The sequence below is a fragment of the Pelophylax lessonae genome (assembly GCF_965119305.1).
Source record: "Pelophylax lessonae genome assembly, chromosome: 4".
Lineage (NCBI taxonomy): Eukaryota > Metazoa > Chordata > Amphibia > Anura > Ranidae > Pelophylax > Pelophylax lessonae.
In genome coordinates, this window is record NC_138771.1 from 563025288 (window position 1) to 563038441 (window position 13154).

The window sequence follows — 13154 nt, forward strand, 5'->3', positions numbered from 1 at the left end:
TTCTAATCCATCTAACAACAATTATATGCTGTTGTGTTTAGAAAAAAAAAAAAAAAACATGATCAAACACAGTTTTTACTTAAGATGCCTTCTCTGCAGTGCACCTAAAGATAAGCAATTTACTAAGCATGGTGATAAGCAGTTTAAAGTATTATTGTACAGCAAAACAAGAGATTTTTCCCTTTACTTAGTGAATGCTGCAAATTTCAAACTTGCAAAAAATACGTAACTACGTGTTAAGAAAATAAGAAGAACTGCACTTTGATTGCACATAATTGAAAGATGATGTAAGTAGAGTTTCTCCTTATTCATTCAGCTAAATAAAAAAATTCCCTTGCACTAGGAATAGCCTTTATGCAATTAGTAAATCGAATCAAATCGAACCTGTCAGGACAGGAAATTGGGAGCAGGCCAATATAATGAATACTATAATAATATAATGAATATATATAATAATACTAATGAATATTTTTAGAAATGGCAAATTTGTGGTGTAAATAAATCTTTTACTTTTACAATGTTTAAGCATGCTCCCAAGTGTATATTAATATCATACATAGCTGGAGATCAGCAAATTGATTCAGCCAAAGCTAGATTTACACTGATATGGAAGCACATGGATACTTAAATACTCATGGAATTTTTTTTTAAATGCCCTGGGTGGATTGATGCCCTTCTACTTGAAGTGCATGCATCGGCCTTTAGAGTATAGGAAAGAGCTGGCAACGTTTCATGGTGGTTTGATTTTATTTTTTACATTAAAATGCATGTATAGGCAAAACCTTTTTTTAGTTTTGACTAGAGCAGAGAAGAAATAGAACCCCTGTCAAGTATATATTGCTGTCTATGTCTCTGCTATGTAGGCTTATCCTCTGTGCTTAGCCTGGTGGCAATAATCACATACAAAACGTAAAAGGCAATCCAAAATTTTATCGTGGTCATCTAAAGGTAAATATATCATTGGGGGCACATGGTGCAGTGATAAATGAGAAAGGAAACAAGGAAAATTCCCCTCACTTTATTTCCACTTATGTCTAGTTACATCTCCAGCACAGGAAGTGTCAGGAACAGGTGTGACCATAAATGTGTGGACTGCCACAGAGAATATCAGGCACAAGTAAAGTGTAAAATAATATAATTTATTTAAAAATAAGTGAATAAAATTTTTTAAACACACCTCCAATATAACAAAACTGTGTAAATTAAACCAGGGAATCAAACAAATAGTGACACACAATGAACAACTGCCCAAACGAAGTATATACAGAAAACAGGGAATGCAAAGCATAGTTGTAACAGAGCCAGGGTCATATACAGGAGATCAAGCAGAGGGAGCTGGGAGCAAGACAGGACAGGAAGAGGGTAACAGGAGATGGAAAGAGCAGGCAGGAAGGAATCAGGCTGCAGGGTCAGGGTCCAGGAACAGGATGCAGGAACACAGGAATGCGGGTCAGGGGCACATGAAGACAGAACACCAAGGCAACAGGAGAAGCACAGGCAGGGCCTAAGTATACTTCCTGCAACGAGCACCAGGTGATGACTGCATACATGAGATGATATGAGCTTTGGCCGCAGAGACATCGGAACTGTGGACTATAGATCTGGGGCCACAGTGGCACCAGCAAGTGAGCCCTTTCCTGACAGGAAGTGAAGGGAAATATCCCTAATGGAAAACAGAAAAAAGTAACTGGAAGGGTATTTAGTTACTCCCTACCTAATCTATTCCAAACTAAAAAAACAAATAGCTCTACATACAGCACACTTATAGAGATGTATGTGCATTTTTTTTTCTTTTTCAGAATCATACATACCTAGGAGGATGCAGCATCGGACCGACCAACTGTACCCTACTGGCTCTAACACTGAGAACTGAGTGATCAAACTCCGCTCTGCCACCGCCACCGCACCGCCCCCGCTCACTGGAGCGCTGAGCTGTGGAGGGGTGGGAGTGGCTTACTCAGGTTCTCAATGGCTCACTGAGAGGCTAAGCTGGTTGCTGGTCCAGGCCTGTGGGCGGATTCCTTGTGGCCAAGTTCCTTCGGGAGCCTGGACCGGCTCTGTGACGTCAGCCGACAGCAGGCTTCAGTTATTTCCACTAACTGATAATTTTTCAGGGCAAGGTTTTGTGGGTCTACCTCCTTCTTTAAGGTACAATCTACCTTATGCATAAAGGATGTACAGTAATCAGCTGTGTCGTTAGAAGTGCACTAAAATGGCTACATTCATTTTATACATTAAAAAACTCATATTATTACATGTGTGTGAACTGTAGAATAATAATGTTTGAAAAAATGAAAAGCATTAATACAATAAAATAGTACATAGAGCAACAACTTTAGACAAATTGATACTAAGACTTTAATGTTTTATCCAGGAGCATGTGTTCCAATTATACTTTATATCAAGCCGATTTTCATCTGCTGGCATTCTCTAGTTACGTTGTTTTATGCCCAGTTTTATTTAGTGTGGTATTGGTCATCTACCTGTTAACTGTAACTGCAAACATAATGATTATGATATCTGTATATATAGTATCCAATCTCCACACCCCAATGTATTTCTTCTTATGTAATCTGTCAGTTCAGGATATTATCTACATCTCTGCTATTCTACCTAAACTATTATTCATCCTAATAACTGGAGATGATCGGATATCCTTCCAAGCCTGTTTCACACAAATGTTCATGTTTGCAGCTTGTGTCGACACAGAGTTTTGCATACTTGCCTCTATGGCCTATGACCGATACATAGCCATCTGTTTGCCTCTACGATATCATCTCATTATGAATAGGAAGGTTTATGCACTATTGGCTACTACATCCTGGCTTGTCAGTTCTATAAACTCGTGTATTTTCACTTCTATAATATCAAAGTTGTCCTTCAGTATAACAATAAATGTCAACCATTTCTTTTGTGATCTAAAGGCGATATTAAAGATGACTTGCAGCAAAATCGGGACAATAACCATTATAATATTTATAGAAATAGTGTTTTTGGGGATTGTGCCTTTTGCCTTAATCTTGACCTCCTATGTTATGATAATATCCACTATATTAAAGATTCACACAGTAGAAGGAAGACTGCGAGCCTTCTCCAGCTGCTCCTCTCATCTCATCATTGTTTTTATCTTCTGTGGTACAGTTCTCAGCTTGTACATGAAACCAGAGTCTGAAAATTCCGAGGAGCTGGACAAATTCCTCTCATTATTGTATGCAGTTTTGGTTCCACTTTTAAACCCCTTGGTGTACAGCCTAAGGAACAAAGAAATACTCAATGTTCTAAAAAAAATCACTGGGAGAAAAATATTTAGATAACAGTTCATCCATATTAGAAATTCTAAATGTTTACCCCTGTAATCATATGCAAAAAGCAAGTTACCCTTTGGAACCATGTTAGTAGTAATTTATATGTATATACTTCATTAACACCTATTATGGGCCGGCTTGTTGATATATTTCTTGCAGATCTGAAGTTCTGGATTTAAACGCTTTTATAACCCTATGTAATTGAAGCATAAATTATCATTTTCTATTTGTATCTGCAATTTTTCTTTACAATAATTTTTATTAAAGTTATCAAAAAGAGCATTAAAGTACAAAAACAGTACAACGGTCTTCCTTTGGTCAATGGCAGCATACTATACTGGTTACAATAAAAGGAACTGTATCTGTCAATAGCGTATAACCTCCAAAGAAATATACACTATATTGTCAAAAGTATTGGGATGCTTGCCTTTACACGCACATAAACCTTATTGGCATCCCAGTCTTAGTCTGTAGGGTTCAATATTGAGTTGGCCCATGCTTTGCAGCTATAACAGCTTTAACTCTTCTGGGAAGGCTGCCCACAAGGTTTAGGAGTGTGTCTATGGGAATGTTTGATCATTCTTCCAGAAGCGCATTTATGAAGTCAGGCACTGATGTTGGACGAGAAGGTCTGACTCCCAGTCTCCACTCTAATTCATCCCAAAGGTGTTCTATCAGGTTGAGGTCAGGACTTTATGCAGGCCAGTCAAGTTCCTCCACTCAAAACTCACTTGTTCATGTCTTTATGGACCTTGCTTTGTGCACTGGTGTGCAGTCATGTTGGAACAGGAAAGGACCATCCCCAAACTGTTCCCACAAAGTTGGGAGCATGAAATTGTCCAAAATGTCTTGGTATGCTGACGCCACAGAGAGTTTCTTTCACTGGAACTAAGGGGCAAATCCAACCCCTGGAAAACAACCCCACACTGTAATCCCGCCTCCACCAAATGGACTGGACCAGTGCACAAAGCAAGGTCCATAAAGACATGAATGAGCAAGTTTGGGGTGGAGGAACTTGGCTGGCCTGCACAGAGTCCTGACCTCAACCTGATAGAACACCTTTAGGCTGAATTACAGCGCAGACTGCGAGCCAGGCCTTCTCTCCAACATCAGTGTCTGACCTCACAAATGCGCTTCTGGAAGAATGGTAAAACATTCCCATAGACACACTCCTAAACCTTGTGGACAGCCTTTCCTGAAGAGCTGAAGCTGTTATAGCTGCAAAGGGTGGGCAAACACAATATTGAACCCTACAGACAAAAGCTGGATACACACTATACAACTTTTGTTGTCAGATTTTCTTTAGACTTACCTTTTCTATGTGGTGCAAGGGCCTGCCAGATTGCATACAAATTAAAAGTGTTTAGGTTTGACCTCATATTATATGGTTTTGGTAAGTCTGAAGGAAAAAGTCTAAAGAAAATTGTATAGTGTGTATGGCCCATAAGTGTGTTAGCAGGTAATTTACAGCAACCTGTTTAACTCCGTGGACTTCTTCTAATCCTAGACCATTGCAACTGGGGGAGAAGTCATACCACACCAACAGTGGCCTAAAAGTAATACCAGTGCCCAAGACAGTAAAAAGTAGAAAGCAAATAGAAAAGGAAAAGAAGAGAAGAAAAGTGTGGTGAAGGGGGGGGGGGGGGCGAACAAAGCAGAAGAAAAGATGACAAAGGACTAAGTGCAAGAGGTGCACCCACTATGTGCTGTACCAATAGCCCTCCATCCTGATTTGGTGGTTCCTGGAGGGTATTTTATCATGGGATCTTATGTTTTCTCAAAGTAGGCTAGCTTATCCCGGAGAATAGCCACCATTCATTCACTGATCATGATCCACGTCAATTTGGCCTTTAAAAGGTTAAATGGGATCATGGGGGATTTCCATGATCGTACAAATGAAATCCTGGCTGCCGTGAAAATAAATGCAATCAGACGTCTCACGTGTCCCGGTATGTCGTCCGCTGCATCTGTAATTTTTCAGGCCACTTGGATTTACGTACTGTTTATTAATCCTAGCATGATACTTGTATGTAGTTGGGGTTCACTGATCCTCCAGTTTTACCTGATATGATTTCTTTATGAGTTCTATGTTTATGTATTAAGGGTTTGCATATTGCACTTTGCATGACACTTTTTCCATTTTCAATGGTACTTCGGTAAAACAGTGGAATATACAACATTATCTGAACAGGACTCTATACTGTCAACAGGAAATAACGTTCATTACTTGGCGGCAGCTTCCTCTTCCTTCTGATCTTGGCGTAAGTATTATTTGATTTTTTTTTTATTATTTGATTTTAAGATTTTAATTATGACTTTGTTAGGGAAGATGACCTTAATAATTATGGTTTAATAAAGCTTTGAACTAACTCATAGGTTGGTTGTTGCAATTTCTTGCATTTGCATCTCAAATTTATTTCTTATGCTTCAGACTGCCAATGGTACCGTCAGTTGGTAAAACTACTACTAACCAGCAGATTAGAAAAAATTATGATCAACATCCAAAATGTAAGCTTCAATTATATTGCAAATTGTAATAAACAACTTACAAAAGTAGGTAGTTAAACCATTTGATCTATGTCATTCTCAGAGAAGAGGGGTAGATTGGAGGTATGAGTAAAAGTTCACCTTTTTCTGGTTAGGAAAACATCAACATGTATTTTCCTTGATGTGTTTATTTTTTTCTTGGTGCGTGTTCATGGCAGCATAGGATGTATTGTGGCTTCATCCCTATCAATTTAATTAAACTGGTTAGCTATTTAATTTCTTGTATATCAAACTTCAATAGTAGTGTAAATGACCCCATATCAACTGTACCTGCATTCCAAAACTGAGACAATCTATATAGAAAACCAAACAACCAGTATAGTAAAACTTTCGTGGTACTCAAGTTAACTAAACAAGACTATGCTGTTAAAATCTAAAATGTTAATTATACCCCATGATAAGACCATAGAACATATTAAATTAACTTCATCAAGAATTTTATCCTCAGTATTGTATTATTACCCTCTTTTAAAATGACGCTGTTTAGTAACAATTATATGTGCTCATTTACAAATCAACCACACGTCTTTCATGTTCCTGTTAGACAAAGAGGTATCAAAGTAGAGCTTTTACAATCTCAATGTGTTTTGCCAAACAGGTGTCCAATTTAGGGATGATCGAACTTTTGAAAAGTTTGGTTCGGCCAGAACACCCGAATTTCCCGAAAGTTCGGTTCGAATTCCAGAACCCCATTGAAATCAATGGTACCCGAACTTCTGGAATCAAAAAACACAATTTTGAAGCCCTAAAACCCAATAAAAGCCCCTAAAAAGTGCCTAGGGTTCTGGGTCATGCCCCAGGGACTATGAATCAGGCAAAAAAATTTCTTAAAAATTGTTGTTTTTGATAGAGAACCAATTATTGAAAAAATTATTGAAAAAAAAAAGAGATTTCTTTGGATTTAGTGTCTGGGGGGTCTAAAAAGTGTACCTGTGAAGTTTCAGCTCTGTAGCATGTCCAGAACCAGAAAAAAAACAGATTATTTTTCTTAGAATTTCAGTAGCGCAGGGATGGTGTTACCCTCCTTTCACACCTGGGCGTTTTTGTTTCAGGCGTTTTTCAGGCGTTTTTTGGGCGTTTGGAGGCAGGAATGACATCTGAACTTCTGTATAGGGGTACATATATATATATATATATATATACCCCTAACCCAAAATCTGCATAGTGGGGTCACCTTGATGTGGCAGAGTTCGGTCACCCTGGTATGGCAGGAAGAGTCAGCTGAACTACACTACGGTCACCCTGACATGGAAGAGTTCGGTCACCCTGGTATGGTAGGCAGAGTCAGCTAAACTACACTACAGTCAACCTGACATGGAAGAGTTTGGTCACCCTGGTATGGCAGCCTCAGGCAGAGTCAGCTAAACTACACTACGGTCACCCTGACATGGAAGAGTTCGGTCACCCTGGTATGGTAGGCAGAGTCAGCTAAACTACACTACAGTCACCCTGACATGGAAGAGTTTGGTCACCCTGGTATGGCAGCCTCAGGCAGAGTCAGCTAAACTACACTACGGTCACCCTGACATGGAAGAGTTTGGTCACCCTGGTATGGCAGCCTCAGGCAGAGTCAGCTAAACTACACTAAGGTCACCCTGACATGGCAGAGTTTGGTCACCCTGGTATGGCAGCCTCAGGCAGAGTCAGCTAAACTACACTACGGTTACCCTGACATGGAAGAGTTCGGTCACCCTGGTATGGCAGCCTCAGGCAGAGTCAGCTAAACTACACTACGGTCACCCTGACATGTAAGAGTTTGGTCACCCTGGTATGGCAGCCTCAGGCAGAGTCAGCTAAACTACACTACGGTCACCCTGACATGGCAGAGTCAGGTCACCTAAACTACACTACGGACACCCTAACACTTACAGGTATCCCTACAGAAACTAGATTATTGAATCTAACTATAGTGGTATATAGTACCCTAACTACACTGCATATCCCTTTCCTTACACTAAAAGAACAGCTCCATACAGCAGGAGTAACACAAATGCTTCCACTCTCTTCCACAGCCCCTGTATTACAGTGCTAGAGGCTTGGCAGGGCTATCTTATATACTGGGGGGCGTATTCACTACTGATTGGCCTCTGGACCCCTTAGTCACTCCAATCACATTCCTAGCAGACTCCTGCCCCCTCAATTGGCTTTTACTGACGTTTCTGGGCCAATCACGGGCTTTTAAATCCAAGTTCCTGTCCCATTGCATTTTGGGCGGTTCTGGTGGCCGAATTCCGAACTTTTACCGCAAAAAGTTCGGAATTCGGCCGAATTTTGAACAGCCAATGTTCGGGTCGAACCGATGGTCGACCCGAACCATTAGATCATCCCTAGTGTCCATTTCTTCTGGAGATAAGTGAAGGCAGTATTCTAGAAAACCATAACAGTATATTATGGTCTATTGTAATAACACATACTGTACAAATACCATAAATAAAAATTTTTCCAACTTACATATTATGTTAATGCATATTATTTACATATCAGTTAAAATCCTTGGCTTTGTATAACCACAGGTTGCCAACCCAGCACCAATTTATTAATGTTGAACACAAAAGGCACAGCATAAGCTAGTCTCTATCCCTCCACTAAAACAGATTTAGGGAACAGTCACAATGATTGTACGACTCTCTGACAGGTTTTTTCAGATTGTAATTAATCAAATATGTTGACCCATAACACGAGGGGAAGGTGGGGGGAACCCAATATATTGACAAACCTATTGGTGTGTGCAGCCTAGAGCACAAACACACATGCATGTATATCAGCAGAGCAGTGAATGGTGTCAGCAGGGCAGTGTCAGTAGTTTTTATCTTTATTATTTTTTAAAGTTATTTTTTACAATTTTAATTTTTTTAATATTTTTACAATATTATTATTATTTTTCTTTTTACAATTTATTTCGGAGCCTCGTTGGGGGGGGGGGGGGGCTTTGGTGAAATATCAAGGGCCTAAACAGAGAGAAAGGGACTGAGAACAGAGCATGCCCAGTCCCTTTCCCTACAGCCTCAGCTGCACTGGGCAGTGAATGAATGGGAAGTGCTCTTTGCTGAGCAACTTCCTGTTTATTAACAAACTGAAGCACAGTAAACATAGTTTACTATGCTTCAGTTAAGAATAAACACAGATCACTCACTGTGTTCATTAATTCATTTATAATTATATATATTATTATATATATTATTATATTTATAATTAATTCCTGTAGGAGAGGAGACGAGTGAAGCTGGCAGCATTGCAGGGGAAGAGGGGATGCAAGGAAGCAGGGGGAATTGGCACCACACAGGGTTATTAGTGTGTGCCCAGGCACACCAAGCACACCCTATGTGCACGCCTATGGACAAACTCTTGTTACCACGCACTTTGATACCCACCTATTATATATGAGCAGGCCTCTCTTTAGGACCCCAGATGTCTGATGTGTGATTGGGTCCTATGCTTCCAGTTGTCCTTAAATAAATCTATTAAGGGACCACGTTGCTATCTCATGTGCACATACTGTATGTACCACCAACAGGAGAGGGTAAAGGATGGAAGAAGACATACTCACATATCAATGCTAACTCATCCACCCTCACAGTTGGCAAGGTTAAATTTTCATCCAATGTTTCATGTGCTTCTTAAAGGAAAATAAATAAATATACAGTATCTCACAAAAGTGAGTACACCCCTCACATCTTTGTAAATATTTTATTATATCTTTTGATGTGACAACACTGAAGAAATGACACTTTGCTACAATGTAAAGTAATGAGTGCACAGCTTGTATAACAGTGTGAATTTGCTGTCCCCTCAAAATAACTCAACACACAGCCATTGATGTCTAAACCGCTGGCAACAAAAGTGCATCCCTAAGTTAAAATGTCTAAATTATTTGGGCTCAAAGTGTCAATATTTTGTGGGCATGGAGTTCACCAGAGCTTCACAGGTTGCCACTGGAGTCTTCTTTGACTCCTACATGACGACATCACAGAACTGGTGGATGTTGGAGACCTTGCTCTCCTCCACCTTCTGTTTGAGGATGCCCCACAGGTTAATGAACCTGGTGAATGTTTCAAGTCACACTTTTCTTCTCTTTTGGTAGGACTAGGCAGGCCTGGTTCTGTGTACAGGGTCCTCAGAACAACCCCAGTTCTAGGTTCTCCTCTCCCTCCTATTCCCTCCAACCTCCTATTTTTTCCCTCTTGTGGTGCTCTCATATCTTTTTTCTTTTCAGACACCTATGCGAAAGCTCCAACAACTCCTAGGAGACTTGAGAATCCAGCCTCTCCAAACCAATATTTGTGTGGTCTCGTCTCAGGCTCCTTGGATATGTGACCATCAACTGATGGCGCTTTCCTTCTTCCTTTTCCATGACTAACACTGTTTCAGCAACTACACCTTCCGGATGGCATCTCATAATACACAGGGTCTTAATTATCCGATAAAAATACGCAAGGCTTTCCAGCATTATCACTCCCAGGGACTTGATGTTCTCTTATTACAGGGGACTCACTTCCCTGGAAAGTTTAGCCTTTTGTTTATCCACCACTAATTCCCGATTTTCTATTTGGCAAATGGGGATGTTAAGAAACGAGAGGTGGCCATTTTCTTCTCTAAAAAGATTTCCCTTTATCATACTCTGACGATTAAGGACCGAAAAGGCCTATACATCTTAGTCAAGGGATTGATGGTAACCTATACACCTTTATCTCTTAATATGCCCCAAACCATGGTCAAGATAATTTCTTCTCTATAATATTCAACCATTTCGCTCCCCACTTTGAGGGTTGGGTAGTTATGGGAGGTGACTCCAATGTCGCTTTTGATCAGCTTCTGGAAAAATCAGGCAGTGGGTCACTTCGTCTAAAAAGACCTCCTAAACATAGTCTTCGTATCGCTCGACTCCTACACTCTTTAGGTCTGATAGACAACATTTGGAGACAATTGAATCTCTCCTCTAGAGATTTTACACATTGCTCCACTCCACACAATACACACACTAGAATTGACCACATTTTCCTCCCTTCCTCAGATTTGCGCACAGCTTCCCAAGCCACTATACATGATATCTCCTGGTCCGACCACTCCTCAATCCTTCTTAAGCTCCATGGGGCTTCCTTCCCTTCAGGCTCCCATCCTTGGTGACTAAACGGATCACTCTTTTAAGTGACCCGGTCAGGTGTACAATGTTAGAGAAGGATCTGAGAGAGTTTTTCCTGTTAAATGATATTGATGACATCTCCCCAGGTTCTTTATGGGGAGCTCATAGGGCAGTTATACGAGGAAAGCTCCTTCAGATGGCCTTCCCAACTGAAGCACGAATGCCAGGTAGATATAGACAAGTTTGAAAATGCATTTCATTTTCTCAGTAAAGTTCACAAATGCAATCCTACACCTGATTTGTTAGCCAAACTTGATTCCGCTAGACTAGCATTGAACTTAGCCTTAACTTCCACAGCTGAAAAAAGCCTACTGTGGATGGGGGCCCGATTTTATCTTCAAAAAGACAGAATTGGGTCTAAACTAGCTACCAAACAGTCTCCTAAATTCTGAGTTACATCCTTTCCAAAATTAGGTCAGCGTCAGGCACCCTCACTCAAAATTCCATACGGATTATGGAATATTTTTACTCTTTAACTCTATAGTAATGAAGATTCTGAGAGCCCTATTTGCCTGGAGGCCTTTCTTGAGGGGACCCCCCTTCCTAAACTTAATCATAGTCAAAAATCTGCCCTTGACACTTCTATCTCAGAGATAGAGATTCTGAATGTAATTAAAGGACTCTGAAATGGATTGGCTCTGGGTCCTGATGGGTTCTCGACTTACTATAAGACTTTTGCCAGCACTCTCTCTCTTTACATGGCCCAGGTCTTTAACTCTCTCAGGACTGGTAAACCCCTGGAACCTACTTCTACTCTTGCCTACATTTCAGTTATACCCAAACCAAGGAAGGACCCTAGCAACGTCGGTAATTATAGACCTATTTCCCTGATCAATAACGATCTGAAAATCATGTCCAAAATGTTATCTAACAGTTTAGCTTCTTTTATTGGATCCTGCGTTCACAAAGACAAGGTGGGCTTCATCCTGGGTAGGCAGGGACCGGACCAGATAAGGAAGGTGATTGATGCGATTTCCCTAATGAAGTCAGGATGGGTTACCTCATCTTTATAGACCTCCAAAAGGCCTTTGATATGGTTTCCTGGCAGTTCCTTTTTTCTATCCTTAAAAGATGGGGCCTTGGTCCTAATTTTCTAAAGGTCCTGGAAGCATTCTATTCTTTCCATACCGCTCAGGTTCAGATGCAGGGTTTCTATTCTAAACCCTTCCCCTAATCAAAAGGGATGAGACAGGGATGCCCCTCTCTAATCTTTGCTATAGCTAAAGAAATCCTTGCTATTGCTACCAGATAACACCCAGACATTTACGGAGTTTGATGCAGCCCATCCTCTCACAAATGCGAACTTTTGATGATGATATACTCCTCTTAATAACTTCTCTACTTTTATCTACCCCTAATATTTTCCATCCCCTATCTGGGTATTAACCTAGCTTTATCAATTGACCAACTTTACGCAGTCAACTATCCCCCCCTTATTAAGAAATTAGCGTCTGACTTATCGCAATGGGTTAGCCTTGGGCTCTCCTGGCTAGGTAGAGTGAATGCAGTAAAAATGACACATTTACCCCGAATTCTCTACTTCTTTCTGTCTTTGCCTATCCCCTTGGTCAAGGCACATATCTCTAAGCTACAATCATCCATCATCCAGTTTGTATGGAGTAGGATGGGGCATCGTATTTCAAAGAATATCCTGTACACATCTAAGCACCAAGGAGGTTTGGGACTCCCTAATCTCTGGTGGTATTATCAGGCTGCCCAACTCCCCTATCCTATAGTCAGGGCTGGCCAAAGACATTGTGCTGCCTGGGTCCAAGAATGAAATGCTGCCCCCCCCCCACCCTCCAAAAAAGAAAATGTGGGGGGCCAACAAAAGGCCCCCCACATCCATTATTTGATTTAAATATAAAATTTAGAATATATTTTATATACAGTTATCATCTTTCATAACTCACCATGGGGCCAGTCCACTAAACACCCACTGTCTTTCCTAAGTCCTCCTGTGACTCCTATATCTGCTGAGCCCACTGCTCTAGAAGATCCAGCCTGCCCTGCGTGAGATTACATAAGGAACGTTCCCCAGAGGAGACACTCCGCATCCTCATACTTATCAGTTTGTACAACGGGCGGCAGTACAAAATGGGAAAATGCCGCCCGTAACGCACCGCAAACTGATGACCCGCAAAACTGCTGGAAAAACAATT

General features: G+C 40.7%; 1 protein-coding gene across 1 annotated transcript; it reads left to right on the forward strand.

Moving 5' to 3' along the window:
* Positions 1-2378: 2378 nt before the first annotated feature.
* On the forward strand, positions 2379-3314 carry LOC309552777 (olfactory receptor 2K2-like; the record flags this gene model as incomplete). The annotated part of the gene is made up of 1 exon (XM_082253692.1): positions 2379-3314. The coding sequence occupies one exon, from the start codon at positions 2379-2381 to the stop codon at positions 3312-3314; it is 936 nt and encodes a 311-aa protein (XP_082109818.1).
* Between the last annotated feature and the right edge of the window lie 9840 nt (positions 3315-13154).